The sequence below is a fragment of the Camponotus vicinus genome, unplaced genomic scaffold (assembly GCF_025532165.1).
Source record: "Camponotus vicinus isolate PSW18456_S1 unplaced genomic scaffold, iyCamVici1.0 SCAF_3, whole genome shotgun sequence".
NCBI classification, from domain to species: Eukaryota; Metazoa; Arthropoda; class Insecta; order Hymenoptera; family Formicidae; genus Camponotus; species Camponotus vicinus.
This window is the reverse complement of record NW_028141967.1, coordinates 13086144-13103095: the sequence shown is the minus strand read 5'-3', so window position 1 is coordinate 13103095 and position 16952 is coordinate 13086144. Positions and strand designations below refer to the sequence as shown.

Here is a 16952-nt window from a genome sequence, read left to right as displayed (position 1 = left end):
GTGGTCGATATACGAGAGCCGGTCACTACGCGTTTTACGACACCCCGAATCCCGGAGAGAGACGAACGGTTCCTTATCAGCTACGGCCGACGTTGCGATCGTCCTTGATGCCTCGGTCGCTTGTCTCCGGTCGCCCGAAATACACGAAAATCGCGAACTCGGTACAGAGCCCGAGCGACACGAAACACGAAAATGGCGACGGCGACAGAGCGGCCGGTCCGCGGACAGAATCGCGTACGTGGCTTACAAATTACCGATGGGCAACCTCACCGATATTCGCTCCCGTGACAGGGGATGATCCTCGGTCTCGCCCTCCCGATCTGGTCTTCGACAACGACACTCGTACGACAACGAACAAAGACTTTAGACAATCGACTTAACGCTGAGAGCGCCCGCACCAGAGTCATTCCGTGGATCTCGCGATCCAGGGTCGATAGCGGCGTCAATTCTGCGCGCAGGGGTGCGCGGATTCGCAGCCAATAGCGCCGCGACACGCGATGTATTACTGCGCCCCGCGACAACGCCGTACCGGAGGCCGGAACGGTCCCTATAATTTAAAATTCCGAATCTTGGTGACCCTGTTATCCGCGGTCTTCCGGATGTCGGTCCTTCGTCCTCCGTCCTTGGAGGGTGGCGCCGATCCGGTCCGGTTATTTCGGCTCAAGACAGCTGTTTCTTGGCTGTTTTCCCTCCGTTATTTGCAGGGGGCTATATCCCCCCGCGACTCTGCGCTGTCCTGACTCTCCGGCGTTGCCTTTGTTCCCGTCTCGAAATCCGTGAGCGCCGTGTCGGTTGTCGCACAAGCATCTCTCTTCTTCCTGTTCCGGTTTCCCTCCGGCGGGTTGCCCGACGTACAAAAATGATACAAAAAAAAATAAATCAATAAAGGCGCGAAACCTGACAAGAACTTGTCTCTCCGGAGATTTCGATACGGCTCTCGCTATTTCTTTCTGGCGCGGCCGCTCGGCTCGCGCCCCGAAAAGATTTCAGGGGTGGATGGACGCACGTCGGGACGGCAACGTCACAAAACATAATATGTATATATATATAATAATATATAATTTCTTAATAATCAATTTATATTACCTAACCTTACATGGGAAAATTGATGAAATATATGTGTGTAAACCTTTTTTTTAAATATATTGTGTTTTAATATGCATTTTGTTCACGATTATTAAATATCAATAACTACAAATAAAAATATATATATATATTGTATTCTTGCATTTACAATCAAAATAAACCGCCATCGAAAACGTCATATCCGGTTTTACCCCAAGACGGCACATCCGCGGATCTCTCTTATAGTATCTCTAGGACGTACTAGTATCGGACAATGGCACTCAGTTTAAGTCCCGTCAATTCAAAGAGCTACTCCACGCGTTCGGTATCGTTCACCGCACTGCGCCGGCCTACGCCCCCCAATGTAATCCAGTGGAAAGGGCCAACCGGACGATAAAAACTATGGTCGCGCAATATGTGGGAAAGAGACACCGACACTGGGATAAGAACATACCCCAGCTACAGTTCGCCTTCAACACAGCCAAACAGGAGGCCACCGGATACACTCCTGCATTTTTGGTGCATGGGTGGGAACTTGCGCTCCCACACCCGGACGATCGGCGGACGTCACGAACCGCTACCACACCAGAGACCGTCCGTCAAAGTCTCGAGGACGCGTTCGAGGTCGTGCGCATCAACTTAGCCCGCTCGTTCCAACGGCAACAGCGACATTACGATCTGCGCAGGCGCGACTGGCGACCGCGAATAGGAGAACGCGTGTGGAAACGTGACCATCCGTTGTCCGACAAATCAGAGGGCTTCAACGCCAAACTAGCGCCGCGTTATCAAGGGCCAATGACCGTCCGGAAAATTATTTCATCCGTAATCGTAGACCTACGCGATGATTTCGGTAAGTGGCACCGCCGCGTACATTTTCGCGACTTAAAGAACGCACCACCGAACGATGACGAAGGGGAAGTCCCGCAAACGGTCACCCCACCACTCGACCCGACCTCGCAAGGTATATAAGGCGACACCACGACACCGTCCATCATTTCGCAATGGACAAGCGAGCGCTATTGAAGCAATTATTCGGGAGTCTGGGGAGAGGAGGATCAAGAAAGAAGGCGAGAGTGGAAGGACGAAGGCCGCCGACCACCACCGAAGCCGGGCACGCCGATCCAACGGTCGGACCGCGACCAGGCCCGAAAAGCGGCCATTTTTCTGGCCACGCCACCGCCACCGCCACCACGAGCACGAGGCCCGCCAGCTACGACGCCGCATCGCCGGGTAATCTCCGAACGAAGGGGTCAGCCGGAGCCATCAACATCGGCCAGTTCCGCGACAGCGCCACCGCCACCAGATACCATTCCAGTTTGCGCCGCAGCCACACGGCCAACAGCCGATCCGACCCTGCCTCCATCGGTCAGAGTCCACCTCCCGAACGGGGAGACGATAGAGGTCCTACTTCGCCGCGCACAAATCGCGAAAATATCGCGCGCGCACCCCAACAGGGCGTTGGCTGATCCGATTCGATCACCGGGGCCGCCAGCGCTCCTGTAAGAGGGTTCCGGACCCCGATCCCCCGTAAAGCGGGAAAGTGGTGTAACGGCTCTGCCGTTACTAGAGCCAAATTTACGAACACGCTCGCGCCAAGCTGGCGCTGAGCGCCGCCGATTGAGCACCTCGGCCGAGCCGCGGATTAAGAGCCGCCGATTGAGAATCGCGGCCTACCCCACTTCAACACGCATGACCGTGTGGGGGTAACGCGTGGGGGTACCCAGCCGGGTATATAAGGCGGCCGCTCCGGCAGATCGGCACCTATTCCTGTCCCGACTCTCGGGACACTCGAAGCCTCAGGGCGTACTCTAGGCATCCGAAGTCTACCGAGTTCCTATCCTTGCCTCTGGTCCAGAGCACGGTCGTTGCCGTGCCCGGTCGGTTGTAACCGATGTCCAGTGGTATCCCGCCGAGCCACGGAAGACCCGGTCCAGGGTACGGGCGTTCTCGTACTCGGTCGGTCGTAACCGACGTCCGGAACTATCCGACTCATCCTCGAAGACCGAATAGCCGTTCTCACAGCTCCCTGACCGAATAGCCGTTTCCACGGCTCCTGGACGACAGCCGTTTCCACGGCTCCTGGACGATAGCCGTTTCCACGGCTCCTGGACGACAGTCGTTTCCACGGCTCCTGGACGACAGCCGTTTCCACGGCTCCTGGACGACAGCCGTTTCCACGGCTCTTGGACGACAGCCGTTTCCACAGCCGTTTCCACGGCTCCTGGACACCAGCCGTTGCTACGACTTCTGGGATAACAGCCGTTTTCACGGCTCGGAGGAACAACAGCCGTTTTCACGGCTCCTGGAACGAATAAAGGACAACCACCTTCGCGACCTCACTTCCTAGCCGTGCTCCTTCCCTGTCGGCAACACCCGCGTTCTCCGACCAAACCGACCGTTTCTTCGGCCCCACGTCACGTTAGTTCATACTCGTTACTTGTATTTCGGTGACCAGTCTTAACTCCCCTGGTCTAGAGCCCGGTTGTTACCGGGCCCGGTCGGTTGTAACCGACGTCCAGTATCCTGGTGTACTACGGGCGTTCTCGTGTACACCACCCGGAGGACGGGTGTTCCCGTCCTCAGCCGACCACGGTTGGCAGACCCTGTTAGACCCGTGTCCGTGCCTCGTGGCACGCGATCACCCTGTAGGTCTTTTGCGCCCGCATCCGCGAATAGGTTCGCGCGACCACCCTGTAAATATTTTCCATTCACGTCCGCATCTAGTCTATACTTAATGATTCTGTAAATATTTCGCGTCACTAGATTAAGGTTTGTATTCGTCAGTAAGTCGCGTCCAATTCACGATCACTCTGTGTACATCCGCGTCACTAGATTAAGGCTAGTGTTCGTAAGTAAGACGCGTCCGATTCACGATCACTCTGTGTACATCCGCGTCACTAGATTAAGGTTTGTGTTCGTAAGTAAGACGTATCCGATTCACGATCACTCTGTATACATCCGCGTCACTAGATTTAGGTTTGTGTTCATAGATTCGTCGCACTCGAACCGCGGCGTGTTGTACGCGACCAATTCGCGCACGCTCGTTGCGAGAAATCCGTGTCCGTCACAAACCGTACGCGACCAGCGTGTAAAGATCTTGCGTCCGCTTAGAAATACACCTGTTTGTGAAACTTAGTTTTAATGATTACGGAATAAAGGTTGTGTTCATAATTAACACGTGTAGTTCTGCGAGCCTGAGCCTTCCCTTCTCCCGAACCCTGACTCCGGCGAGCCGATCCGCGGCGTCGGGAAAGGTGCTCCGTTACAAATTTCTAACTCTTTTTGTCTGTTACGTAGAGATCAGGTACAGCGCGTGCGCGCGCGCACACACATACGCAAACACGCACGTACACATGCACGCATATATAACAGAAAGGATTTAGAATCATTAAATATTGTAGAAGTGACGCACATTATATATAAATATTTTTTTTTCAAACATTTATATATTAATTTAATCTATATATTAAAAAACAGACGTTTTTTAAACTTCAATACTACCCACGTCAATCATCGTAAGTAGATATACACAAGGCGGGTTCAAACTCAGGTCCTCTCAGGTGGGGTGAGGTGCGAGGGGGGAACCGCGGCGCGGGGAAGGAGGAACTGCAGCGCGGGGGTGAGTGACGTCACGCGCGGGGAAGTGGGATCCGCGGCGCGACCGATGGACGAGGGGGTCCGCGCGGGGAAGGGGGATCCGCGGTGCGACGCTCGAAGCGACGTCACACGCGGGGAAGGGGGGATTCGCGGCGCGACCGATTGACGAGGGGGTCCGCGCGGGGAAGGGGGGATCCGCGGCGGGAGCGATGGTCGAGGGGGTCTGCGAGGAGAAGGGGGATCCGCGGAAAGAAGACAGTGGTGTGAGAAGGATAGCGCTACGTGCGGGAAAAGGACAGCGCTACATGTGGGAAAAGGATAGCGCTAAGTGTGTGAAGAGGACAGTGCGACAAGGATGACATCAACGTGCGACAAGGATGGCGCAATGTAAGATGGCGTGAGAAGGACGACGCAAAGGTAAGTGACAAGCATATGAAAGAGAGAGCGATGCCGTGAGAACAACGCGTGCGAGAGAGAGAGAGAGAACGATAGCGCGAAGAGAACGCATACGAAAGAGAGACTTATGATTAACGCGAGACTTACACCTAGCGCAAGAGAGAGAGAGAGACGCAAGGGATGGGAACGCAAGGAGAGGCGCGTAAATAATCACATTTTTTTTTTGTTAATTATAAATATACATTTATTAAAAATCTGTTATACATTTTTGTGTCATAGCGCGAGAGAGATTACTTATTCTAAGCGCGAGAGAAAGAGATAGCCCGGAAGAACAATGACGCATGCCGAAGATAGTGATACTTATGATTAACGCGTGCGAGAGAGAACGATATCGCTATACTTATAACTAGCGCAAGAGAGAGAGAGACGCGAGGGGAGAACGCATAAGGGAGATGAGAACGCAAGGAGAGGCGCATAAATAACTGCAATTTTTTTTCCAATTAAAATATATAAAATTTATTTTAAAATGTGTGTGCGTGTACTATACAATTTGTGTGTGTGTGTGCGCGCGCGTGTGTGTGCTTAAAATTAAGAATAATGATAATAAAAAATATAAAATTTAAAAAAATATAATAATAATTAAAAAACATAATATAGGGGGGGGATGCGCCGGGCTAAGGGGGAGGCCGCTCCTGGAACAGAAAAGACACACATTTCATTAGATTGAATAATTTATTTTAGGATACTTTTAATGTATTACAAATTGTAAGTTACTTACAATGTTATCCATATATTTTAATTTGTGCAAATGGGACACATATTGCGTGGTATTATTTGGTGCAAATTTTTCCTGCACTCTTTGCAATAACTGCCTATTAATAGAGCACAATAATCCGTTTTGTGTTTCCGGACGGAGTATACGTTTCGAAACGACGATGCCAATCTCAGAAAACAGTCTGAACAATACTTAGTTCCTTCTTCCGCATCATAATAATAGTATTTGATGCGACACATTTTTATGGTAACATCCAGATTATTTATTTCCATCGCGTTTAAATGTCCATACTTTTTCAGTCTTAATTCTTCATCATTATCACTAGCATAATCTGAATTCACTAATGATGGTATTTTCTCCTCGGATTCTTCCTCAGAGCCATCCTCGTCTGATTCATCAAGATTATCAACGTCCATTTGCTTGCCATCTTCGACGATAACAACCTCTTCAATGTCCTCGTCGACGATAATAACATCTTCATCTTCGTCATCGATGATAATAATTTCTTCATCAGCCATTGCACTAACGTAACACAAGACTAACGAAACGCAAAGAACAACGAAAGAAATAATATTCTAATGCTGCAGACTCCTCTTCATTATATATCTTTTAATATCTTTTGTCTCATTCCAACTAGAGCATCACGTCTCATCTACCTCAGCATTTCTCTACATCTTTAGCGGAGCGTGTTGAGAAAAATTGTCAACTATTCTTATTCGTATGGAAGGAAAGAATTAAAATCACAGATGGAATAAAAATAATTATTTATTGCAAGCATCGTAAAGAATATCATTTACAGCGCATGTTAATAATTTGCAATCGATTAATGATTCGCTGTTAAAGACATCACTCTCGCGTATCGTTTTTACAGCATCGCATACAGTAGTAATATTGTTACGTTGTAATACAGTTTCAAATTGTTTAAATTTTTCATTTACGAGATAGGTATTCTCGCATAACCAATTGTGCATATGATCGATACAATTTTCAAAATTAAATAAATGTAATAATGTTTGTGGTTTCATGTACAAAGAATTGCCACATAATGTGAGTTTTACAATTTTTGATTGATACATTTCGATCGATAAATCTCCAATCCTTAATGGGGGAGCAGTCGATTGTAGAATACAGTCAATGTCTGCTTGCTTCTGCATCAACAAATACCACGTTGAAAAAGGCAACACTATTTGATTGCCTCGATTATCGCCGAGAATCAGTTCCACGTACGATACAGCTCCAACGCTTATTCCAATGTCCAAATACTTGTATGACGTCGGGGTTAGAGCGTATCTTCTTCCAAGTATGCGAGTCGCACGACGAAGCTGAATGCTATATAAATATAAAATAATTAGACCAATATTTAAGAAAATTTTAATGAATAACAAAATTTTTAAATCTTTTTTCTTACATGTCACATTTTTGCTTCTTACACAGTGGAGTTTCGCCGTTTCGAATCGGAACGTAAAAATTCATGTTGATTTCTTCAGCAGTGAACCTTTCACACGCGCGATTGATGTAATACTAATCGTATTAGAATTATTATTAATTCAAATAGTATCGCAAATTGTGATGTAGAGGTGATTATTGCTAACGCAACATTTTAATTTCCTCTAAAATTTTGTCGCGCCGATGTACGGCTGCGATGATGTCATCCCCAGAACAAAGATTTAGCTGAATATAACAAAAATTTTCAAGCGCCGATGTACGGCTGCTCCCGATGCGATCAAATGTACGTGACAAATCGCGAAATTTTCAAGGTTAAATTGTGCATCAGAACAAAGATTTAGCTGAATGCGCTAAAATCAAGCGCCGATGTACGGCTGTTCCCGATGCAATCACGTTAGATTTTTCAAATGTACGTGACAAAATGCAAAAAAAAATAACCGCCAAGGTTAAAATGCGCATCACCCCTAGACAAAGATTTAGCTGAGTGCACTAAAATCGAGCGCCGATGTACGGCTGCTCCTGATGCAATCACGTTAAATTTTTCAAATGTACGTGACAAAACGCGAAATTATCAAGGTTAAATTGCACACGCTATTCCGGGGAATTTCTTTTTTAAGATGAAATCATTCTAGAATGTTCGGTGATAAAATAATGCAGGAGAATATAAATCATGATAAAGAGGCATACTCCGCCAGTAGCTAAAGTACATCCAGAACTATCATTGGAAACGCTAAATTTCGCAAGTGTGTGTTACAATATGGATGAGCAAATTTTGCGAGAGCAATCCACTTTGGTGAATTCGCTGGAAGATTACATTGCGTGGGAGCAACGATGCGACCAATACATCGAGTCGTTGGAAGAGCAAAGTCGAATCAAACGACCACGATTATCGATCGGAAATCGACAATCACTGATTGCTCGGATCGCGCGCCTCGAAGGGTTGAAAAATTCGGTACGTAGACGTTTCATACACGCGGGTGCCGGATGTAGCGCGCGTCAAAATGGACTTGTGTGGCGTGAGATTGATACGGCGTTCGAGAGTCGCGTATCGACTGGTGCGGTGATAAACTATAATCACATCGAACCTCGCCAATTTCTCGATGACGCCAAAGACATTGTGATAGAACATGTGCAGGACGTTATAAAAAGACACAATTGTGTGAAAGTGAACACAATATTTAACGGTGAATTTGCGGCTGGAGATAAACGTGCCAACAAAAGTATTAATACGAGAAATTATGAACTCTTTCGCACGTCCGATTTACGCGAGTGGTACGAACGGTGCGTTATCGAATCCACCCTAGCGTCGCTGGAAGAATTTCAAGAACGCGATAGCGGGTGGGCTTTGTCGCAAATATTAAATTTAATTGTAAATATAAATAAGTATAATCCTATGCGCGCGGGATGTCACATTAAATTACCGCGGGAAATTATGATGAAAAGAGCGGTGATTAACGTGCAATCAAAGGAAAATGCGTGTTTCGCGTGGGCAGTGGTCGCCGCACTATACCCCGCCGAAAGGAACGCGGAACAGGAATCATCGTACCCGCATTACGCGACAGTGATGAATCTCCGGGACATTGAGTTTCCAGTGACTGTGAACCAAATAAAAAATTTTGAACTTGCCAATGACATTTCTATAAATGTGTACAGCATCGAAGAGAAGAACAGCATTGTCCCGATACGTCTTTCGCAGCAGAAGCGGGATAAGCATGTTAATCTGCTATACGTGGAAGACGGCAACAGCGTTGGACATTTTGCGTGGATCAAGAACTTATCCTGGCTCGTGAGCTCGCAACTGAGCAAACACAAGAATTAAAAATATATCTGCGATCGGTAGGTTTAATTTATATTATTTGAATAATTATAGGTTATACACTTTGTTATATAAATCTTAATTAAAATTTTTCTTTCTTTTACAGATGCCTGCATTATTTTAGTTCCGACGACAAGTTGCAGTCGCATACGGTCGACTGCCGTGAGATGAATGGTTGTGCTATCCGGTTACCGAGCGATAAGGACAAGTGGCTCGAGTTCAACAACATTAATCGGAAGAAGCGACTTCCATTTGTGATCTACGCTGACTTGGAATGTGTTCTGGCCAAAACGGAAGAAGAGAAAAACGCATATCAACACCATCGGGTATTTAGTTTAGCCTATTATGTACATTGTTCGTTCGACGAATCTTTATCGGCGTATCATTCGCGTCGTAGCGCCGATTGTATAGCATGGTTCGTTGAAGACCTCAAAAATTTAGCGTTACGTGTAAAAAATATTTTAAAAACAAATGTCCCCATGGTAAATTTAACACCCGAGGAGTGGGAGAAATTCCATAGCGCCACTCAATGTCATATATGCGAAAAACCGTTCGCGGAAGACGATACACGCGTTCGTGATCATTGCCATCTGACCGGGCGATACAGAGGTCCAGCACACTCAAATTGCAATTTAAATTATGAAGAATCTTTTTGTATTCCCATAGTTTTTCATAATTTATCCGGTTATGATTTGCACTGCAGAAGCGTTTTTTTCAGAAAACTTAATCGCTGTGGAATTGCACAAACTCGAGGAGAAATTCTACAAACCGATTTACGTGGGTATGTGTATACTCGATATATCCAAGACATGTTTGTACGAATTTCATCACGAGTATATGACGCCAATGTATCGCGACAAATGCAAGCGCGGCCGTTGGGTTGCGCAGTCTATTAGTATAAGTCTATGGATATACCGCTTGTCACGTACGGACTCAGAGCAATTTTCGTCTCGCAGATCGTGTATACTTGGTGTAATTTCGATCTTATACACGACTGCTGACGCGTCATTTCAATTTCTTCGTTTAAACACCGCGTGTAATCGTCAAACGTTATCGTTCTCGCGACAACGTTACTCTTGACACCTTTAACTTTCTTCGTGTCCTTTTTCCCATCGACGCGTAACGCGTCTTTGCTCTGAGCCCGACGAATTCGGTCATTATGGCACCGTTGTTTTCATCCTTCATTAGACCCTGTTCGAAATGCGTCGAGCAATAAAAAATTAAGACTCGGGTAATCGTTCCCGATTAAAAAGAGAGTCGCGGGCCCGACTGTTCATTCGGCGCCCCTGGCAGCCGGTAGCAAGATATCGCCTTGTTAGCGACAATTCAAAACAGCCCTCGTCCTTCTCGAAAGATCTAATAACAACAAACCGCACATTAGATCGTTAAATTTAAACGTTGTCTCAACCACCGTCGAGTTGAGGAAAAATCGGGATCTTTCGAGAAGGGCTTGGGTATAAATTGACGCGATCGATGAGCACTGCGCCTTTTGTCTAAAAGTATCCGACGCGCTCATTTCGCTCTCTTAGATTAAAAGTTCTTTCCGTTGCTCGCGGAATCTATCGAATCTCTCCGTTGCTTGCGGATTCTATAAAATTCAGCTCGAATTTTTTTTGATCTCGTTAGTGTGACTTTATTAAGATAGTGCTTTTGTAATTATATTTAATAAAAGACAAGACTTTTTGTACATATATATATATATAAATTTGAACTTATCGCCTTCTCTGTTCCGCGTCGTTCTCTTTCTTTCGTGCCGCGCTCACTTCCCGGTCTATTCACGCGCTCTTTAAAACATTTGCTGGTCCTTCGAGCCGGATAGCTTGTCCGGTGCCGTGCAGTGGAGTGAGTGGCCGTGCCGCCCAGTGACCTTTTGTGCTGCTCCTGATAGAAGTCACCTGGAAGAAGAACCATGCCTAGAGAAGGTGAAAGTCTTTTGCGTACTCAGTACAAACTTCACGGGCGAATAGCCCGAGCGTACGAAAACCTGCGGAAGTCGGGCGCCGCTCACATGACCATCGGACTGGTGGAGGCGCGCTTACACGCGCTCGACTCGAATTGGTCAAAATTCGAGAACAATCATGGGAAGCTGATGGCTGGCTACTGGGAAGCCTTCGAGAAGCATGAATATTTCCGAGAGGACTTCTTGGCCACCGTGGAGGAGACTTACCTCGACCAGAAGGGGGAGGAGTTGCGTAAGGCCAAGGCGGCCGTTCTCGAGGTCACTCCTGCTGCCGCTCCCTTGGACGCGTCCTTATCGTCGTCCACCCACCGAACGACCCTGCCGCGGATACAATTGCCGCCGTTTTCTGGGCTTTACCAGGACTGGCCCTCCTTCCGGGACATCTTCAATTCTATCATCGGCCAGGACTCCGTCATCTCCCCGGTGGAAAAGCTCCACTACTTGCGGACTTGCCTGAAAGGAGAAGCAGCACTTTTAATAGGGGACTTGCCAGTTACCAGCGAGAACTTCGCCCGAGCGTGGACGGAGCTTACCCGCCACTACGAAAATAAACGACTTCTGGTTCGCTCGTATCTTGCCCGTTTTTCTTCTCTCCCGGCCTTAAAGGGTGAGTCCGCTTCCGATTTACGCAAGTTATTACACGGGGTGATTAACACGGTCAGTTCGCTGGAAGGCATTGGCCCTCCGATCACGAACAGCGAGGACTATTTCGTTTACTCCATAGTTGAACTACTCGATTGTCGGTCGCGCCGGGAGTGGGAACACTCTATCAAGGGTACGTCGGAGCCGCCGTCGTACTCCACGCTGAGAGCCTTCCTCGACGAAAGGCTACAGACTCTCGAGGCTCTTCAACCCCCGAAGGTCGCGCCGGAGTCCGTATCACCGAAACCGAGCGCGAATTCAAGTCGGTCCGCGCGCGTGCAGCACGCTCGAAAAGCCGAAACCAAGCGTGGTCGTTGCTCAGTTTGTAATCAAGAGCATTACATTATGTTTTGCGACGGGTACAAGACGAAGACTGCTGCCGAAAGAAAGCAGCATGTCGAGGCCGCTAACTTGTGCCTCAACTGTCTGGGCAAGCACAAGGTCAGCGAATGCTCTTCCAAGAAGGCCTGTTCAGCGTGTGGAGAGAGACATCACACGACTCTGCACGACGCGTGTAAGGAGTTTGCGGTCGCGAAAACATCGCACACCACGCGGTATTCGCCGGAGCCTCCTATCGCCGTTCTCCTCGCGACGGCACGCGTTCGCGTCACGGATCGATACGGAGTTTCGCACGTCGCCCGTGCCCTGGTGGACCAAGGCTCCGAGTCCTCGCTGGTCTCCGAGGCTTTGGTGCAGCGCTTACGACTAGCCCGAACGCCTACATCCGTCGCAGTTTTCGGCGTCGGCGGGAAGCGAACCGGATGTGCCCGCGGTAAGGTAGCCCGCGTGAAGCTATCTCCCCTAGGAGGTGGGACGGGGATGACGGTCGCCGCACTGGTGTTCCCCCGGCTCACCATATACGACGGTGGACTCAAGGCCGACACACGCGCGTGGAATCACCTCAGCGGGTTGGAGCTCGCTGATCCAGAGTTTTTGAAGGCGGATCCCGTAGACATCTTGCTGGGTGCGGACGTGTTTGCTGCCATCTTGCAGGAGGGTCTGCGCAAGGGTGAGCCTCATCAACCCGTGGCGCAGAGAACCTCTCTCGGGTGGATTCTTTCCGGCGCCGTCGGCTCTGCGGTCGCTCCTCGCCGCACTCTCACCCACGGATGCAGCATCGAAGAAGATCTGTCGGCTCTCGTCCGGCAGTTCTGGCAGCAGGAGGAACTTCTTGTCGGAGATTCGTCTCCTAATCCTGAGGAGCAGCGGTGCGAAGACTTCTTCCGCCAAACTCATACTCGCACGCCCGACGGCCGCTACGTGGTTCGCCTTCCGACAGTCGAGCCGCTGCCTAACCTCGCCGCCACAAGGCAATCAGCTCGTAGGGTCCTCTTGAGCATGGAGAAGAGGTTCGCTCGAGAACCACGCCTGCAACAACTTTACACGGACTTCATGAGTCAATATGAAGATTTAGGCCACATGAGCCCAGCGGGCCCTGCAGCCTCAAACAGGGTCAGCTACTTACCGCATCACGGCGTCATGCGCGAGGCAAGCTCCTCAACCAAACTGCGCGTCGTTTTTAATGGATCTTCACCGGTGCCGTCCGGAGCTTCACTCAATCAAAATCTCCTCGTTGGACCGAACTTGCTCCCGCAGCTCGCGGATGTCCTGTTACGATGGAGACGTCATCGCTACGTCCTAGCTATGGACGTCGAGAAAATGTATCGCCAGATACTCGTGCACCCTGACGATCGAGATCTACAGAGGATTTTGTGGCGTAATAACGAGGTCGGCGACATACGCGAGTACAAGCTAAATACAGTCACTTACGGACTTTCCTGTGCGCCTTTCTTAGCTATGCGTACTCTTCGTCAGCTCGCAGAAGATGAAGAGGCAAGATATCCTCATGGAGTCACGGTCATTCGCCGCGATGTATACATGGATGACGTCCTCACGGGCGCGGACACCATTGAAGAGGCGTTGACACTGCAGCGGCAACTAAATGACCTCTGCTTGGCGGGCGGCTTTCCACTCCGGAAATGGTCGTCGAACGATTCGGCTCTCTTGCTCAACGTTCCGGCGGAGCATCGGATGCAACGAGAACTTCGCGAGTGGCGGCCGCACGAGACCCACGCGATGCTCGGCCTTCAATGGCATCCTGTCGAAGACTGCTTTTCGTTTGCTAGGCGTCATATCTCCGTAACCCAGATTACGAAACGCACAGCTCTCTCTCTGACATCACGCTTATTTGATCCTCTAGGGTGGTTGGCACCCAAGGTGGTGTCTGCAAAAATCGCCTTAGAGCAACTCTGGCTTCAAGGCCTCGGATGGGACGAGTCTCTTGGCGATGCTCTCACCAGGAAGTGGCTCAATTATCAGGCTGAGCTCCCGCTGCTCGAGCGGATACGTGTTCCTCGATGGATTGGCTAGTACACGTCCACCACCGAATTAGAAGTGCACGGGTTTGCTGACGCCTCCGAAACCGCCTACGCCGCCGTAGTTTACCTGCGAGTAAAGAAAGACGCTTTATGGGATACTGCTCTGCTGGCCGCCAAAACGAAGGTCGCTCCGGTCAAACAAGTGTCGCTACCTCGTATCGAACTCTGTGCGGCCACGCTCCTCGTGCGGCTCGCTTCTCGCCTGCAAGCCACGCTCAATCTCTCCAGGACTCCTCTGCATCTCTGGTCAGATTCCACGGTGGCTCTTGGGTGGATAGGAGGTCACCCGTCTCGTTGGCAAACCTACGTGGCAAATCGGGTGTCCGAAATCCAAACGACCATTCCGGACGCGCTATGGCACCACGTCCCCGGTTGTGAGAATCCAGCGGACTGCGCCTCCCGCGGTCTGTCGCCGGGCGAGTTAGTCGACCACAAACTTTGGTGGCAGGGTCCAGCTTGGCTCAAAATGAACAATATCTCCTGGCCGAAAGCCGCTGGTCCGACTGAGGAGGAGACGCTGCCCGAGAAACGAGCCAAGGTCCACGTAACCGGAATCGCGTCAAGGGAGCCTGACGAGTTGCTGCGGTTCTCTTCTCTCAGCAGGCTGTTACGCGTGACCGCCTGGTGTCGCCGCTGGCTCAATCGACGAGATAATCAAGAGCAATCAGCCGCCGAACCTGATTCGGTCCTCGGAGAGTGCCTTTCCATGGCCGAGCTCGACGGCGCCCGACGGCAATGAATCCAGCTGATTCAAGCTGGAAAATTTAAAACAGAGTTATCAGCCTTACGACAAGGTCGAGCCTTTCCAAAGTCCAGCTTAACCGTCTTACCCCTTTTTTAGATCATCAAGGTCTTCTTCGTGTAGGCGGGCGCCTGAAGCACGCGCTCCTGGCATACGACGAGCGACATCCAATTATCCTGCCTAACGAGTCGCACTTCACTCGACTCGTTGTGGACGCTTGCCACCTTCGCTCGCTGCATGGCGGAGTTCAGCTAACCTTGGGACTGCTACGCCAACGATATTGGATTCCCCGCGGCCGCGCCGCGGTAAAGCAGCGGATTCACCAGTGCGTGACGTGCACACGATGGCGGGCGGCGACTCCACAGCAATTGATGGGCAGTCTTCCGAGAGAACGAGTGACGCCAGCAAGGCCCTTTCTCCACACCGGGGTGGACTACGCTGGTCCCGTCCTGCTGCGGACTACCAAAGGCAGGGGTCATCGGGCTTACAAAGCCTTTATAGCCATATTCGTCTGCCTGGCCACGCGAGCGGTGCACTTAGAGGTGGTCTCCGATTACACCGCGGACGCCTTCCTAGCAGCGCTGCGGCGGTTCACCTCCCGGCGTGGATTGTGCAGCACCCTCCGCAGCGACTGTGGGACCAACTTCGTCGGGGCCGACGCGCAGCTAAGGTCTCTTTTTGCCGCCAGCAATCCAGCACGACGCACGATCGAGCAACGTCTTTCCCAGGAGCACATCCAATGGAAATTCAACCCGCCGTCGGCTCCTCATTTCGGCAGTATATGGGAGGCGGCCGTTAAGTCGGTGAAACATCATCTGCGTCGGGTGCTGGGCGACGCCACGCTAACTTACGAGGAGATGAGCACCCTCCTTGCACAGATCGAGGCGTGCCTTAATTCTCGTCCATTGCAGGCTCTTTCGGACGACCCGGACGACTTCGCGGCTCTAACACCAGGACACTTCCTAGTGGGCTCAGCGCTGACCGCCATCCCGGAGCCGTCGCTGTTAGATCAGCCCTCCAGTCGACTCACTCGTTGGCGCCTCCTTCAGCAAATGCGAGATCACTTCTGGGATCAATGGTCTCAAGAATATCTTCACGGACTCCTCCATCGCCCCAAGTGGTGGAAAAAGGATGAGGGGTACACGGTCGGACGACTATGTCTCATCCGCAACGACGCAACTCCACCGACGCGATGGCCTCTGGCGCGAATTGTGCGAGCCCATCCGGGCGAGGATGGACAGATCCGGGTCGTGACCGTACGCTCCGCTACGACAGAGCTCACTCGTCCGGTCGTAAAACTCGTGCTTCTGCCGAAAAGTGACGACGAAATATCGGAAGCGTCACTTCTGTAACTAAACATTCTTTGTAAATAATTATTGTAAATAAGCGTCGTAGTTATAATCAAGTTATTAATAATTACCTGTTTGAACTTTTGTTAGATAACTCTTTCGCGAATCCTATCGTTACTCGCGCACTTAATTCGCGTTCACTTAAAAAGAAAAAAAGAAAAAAATCCCGCCGAGATTTCTACCGTCTTTGCGCATCTTTTCGCCCGATGCATCGGGCAAGGCGGGCGGGATGTTCGAAATGCGTCGAGCAATAAAAAATTAAGACTCGGGTAATCGTTCCCGATTAAAAAGAGAGTCGCGGGCCCGACTGTTCATTCGGCGCCCCTGGCAGCCGGTAGCAAGATATCGCTTTGTTAGCGACAATTCAAAACAGCCCTCGTCCTTCTCGAAAGATCTAATAACAACAAACCGCACATTAGATCGTTAAATTTAAACGTTGTCTCAACCACCGTCGAGTTGAGGAAAAATCGGGATCTTTCGAGAAGGGCTTGGGTATAAATTGACGCGATCGATGAGCACTGCGCCTTTTGTCTAAAAGTATCCGACGCGCTCATTTCGCTCTCTTAGATTAAAAGTTCTTTCCGTTGCTCGCGGAATCTATCGAATCTCTCCGTTGCTTGCGGATTCTATAAAATTCAGCTCGAATTTTTTTTGATCTCGTTAGTGTGACTTTATTAAGATAGTGCTTTTGTAATTATATTTAATAAAAGACAAGGCTTTTTGTACATATATATATATAAATTTGAACTTATCGCCTTCTCTGTTCCGCGTCGTTCTCTTTCTTTC

The 16952-nt window shown here is 49.7% G+C and overlaps 3 protein-coding genes across 3 annotated transcripts; all 3 read left to right on the top strand.

The window, feature by feature from the left end:
- The first annotated feature begins 1467 nt into the window (after positions 1–1467).
- Positions 1468–2034, top strand: LOC145969080 (uncharacterized). Its single transcript, XM_083094939.1, has one exon. It carries the CDS (start codon positions 1468–1470, stop codon positions 2032–2034), a length of 567 nt encoding a protein of 188 aa, XP_082951065.1.
- Positions 2035–8991: 6957 nt separating this feature from the next.
- On the top strand, positions 8992–14814 carry LOC145969079 (uncharacterized). Its single transcript, XM_083094938.1, has 4 exons — positions 8992–9065; positions 9202–9421; positions 10984–14016; positions 14068–14814. The coding sequence occupies exons 1-4, from the start codon at positions 8992–8994 to the stop codon at positions 14812–14814; spliced, it is 4074 nt and encodes a 1357-aa protein (XP_082951064.1).
- Positions 14815–15188: 374 nt separating this feature from the next.
- On the top strand, positions 15189–16169 carry LOC145969078 (uncharacterized). The gene has a single exon (XM_083094937.1). The coding sequence runs from the start codon at positions 15189–15191 to the stop codon at positions 16167–16169; it is 981 nt and encodes a 326-aa protein (XP_082951063.1).
- The last annotated feature ends 783 nt before the right edge of the window (positions 16170–16952 follow it).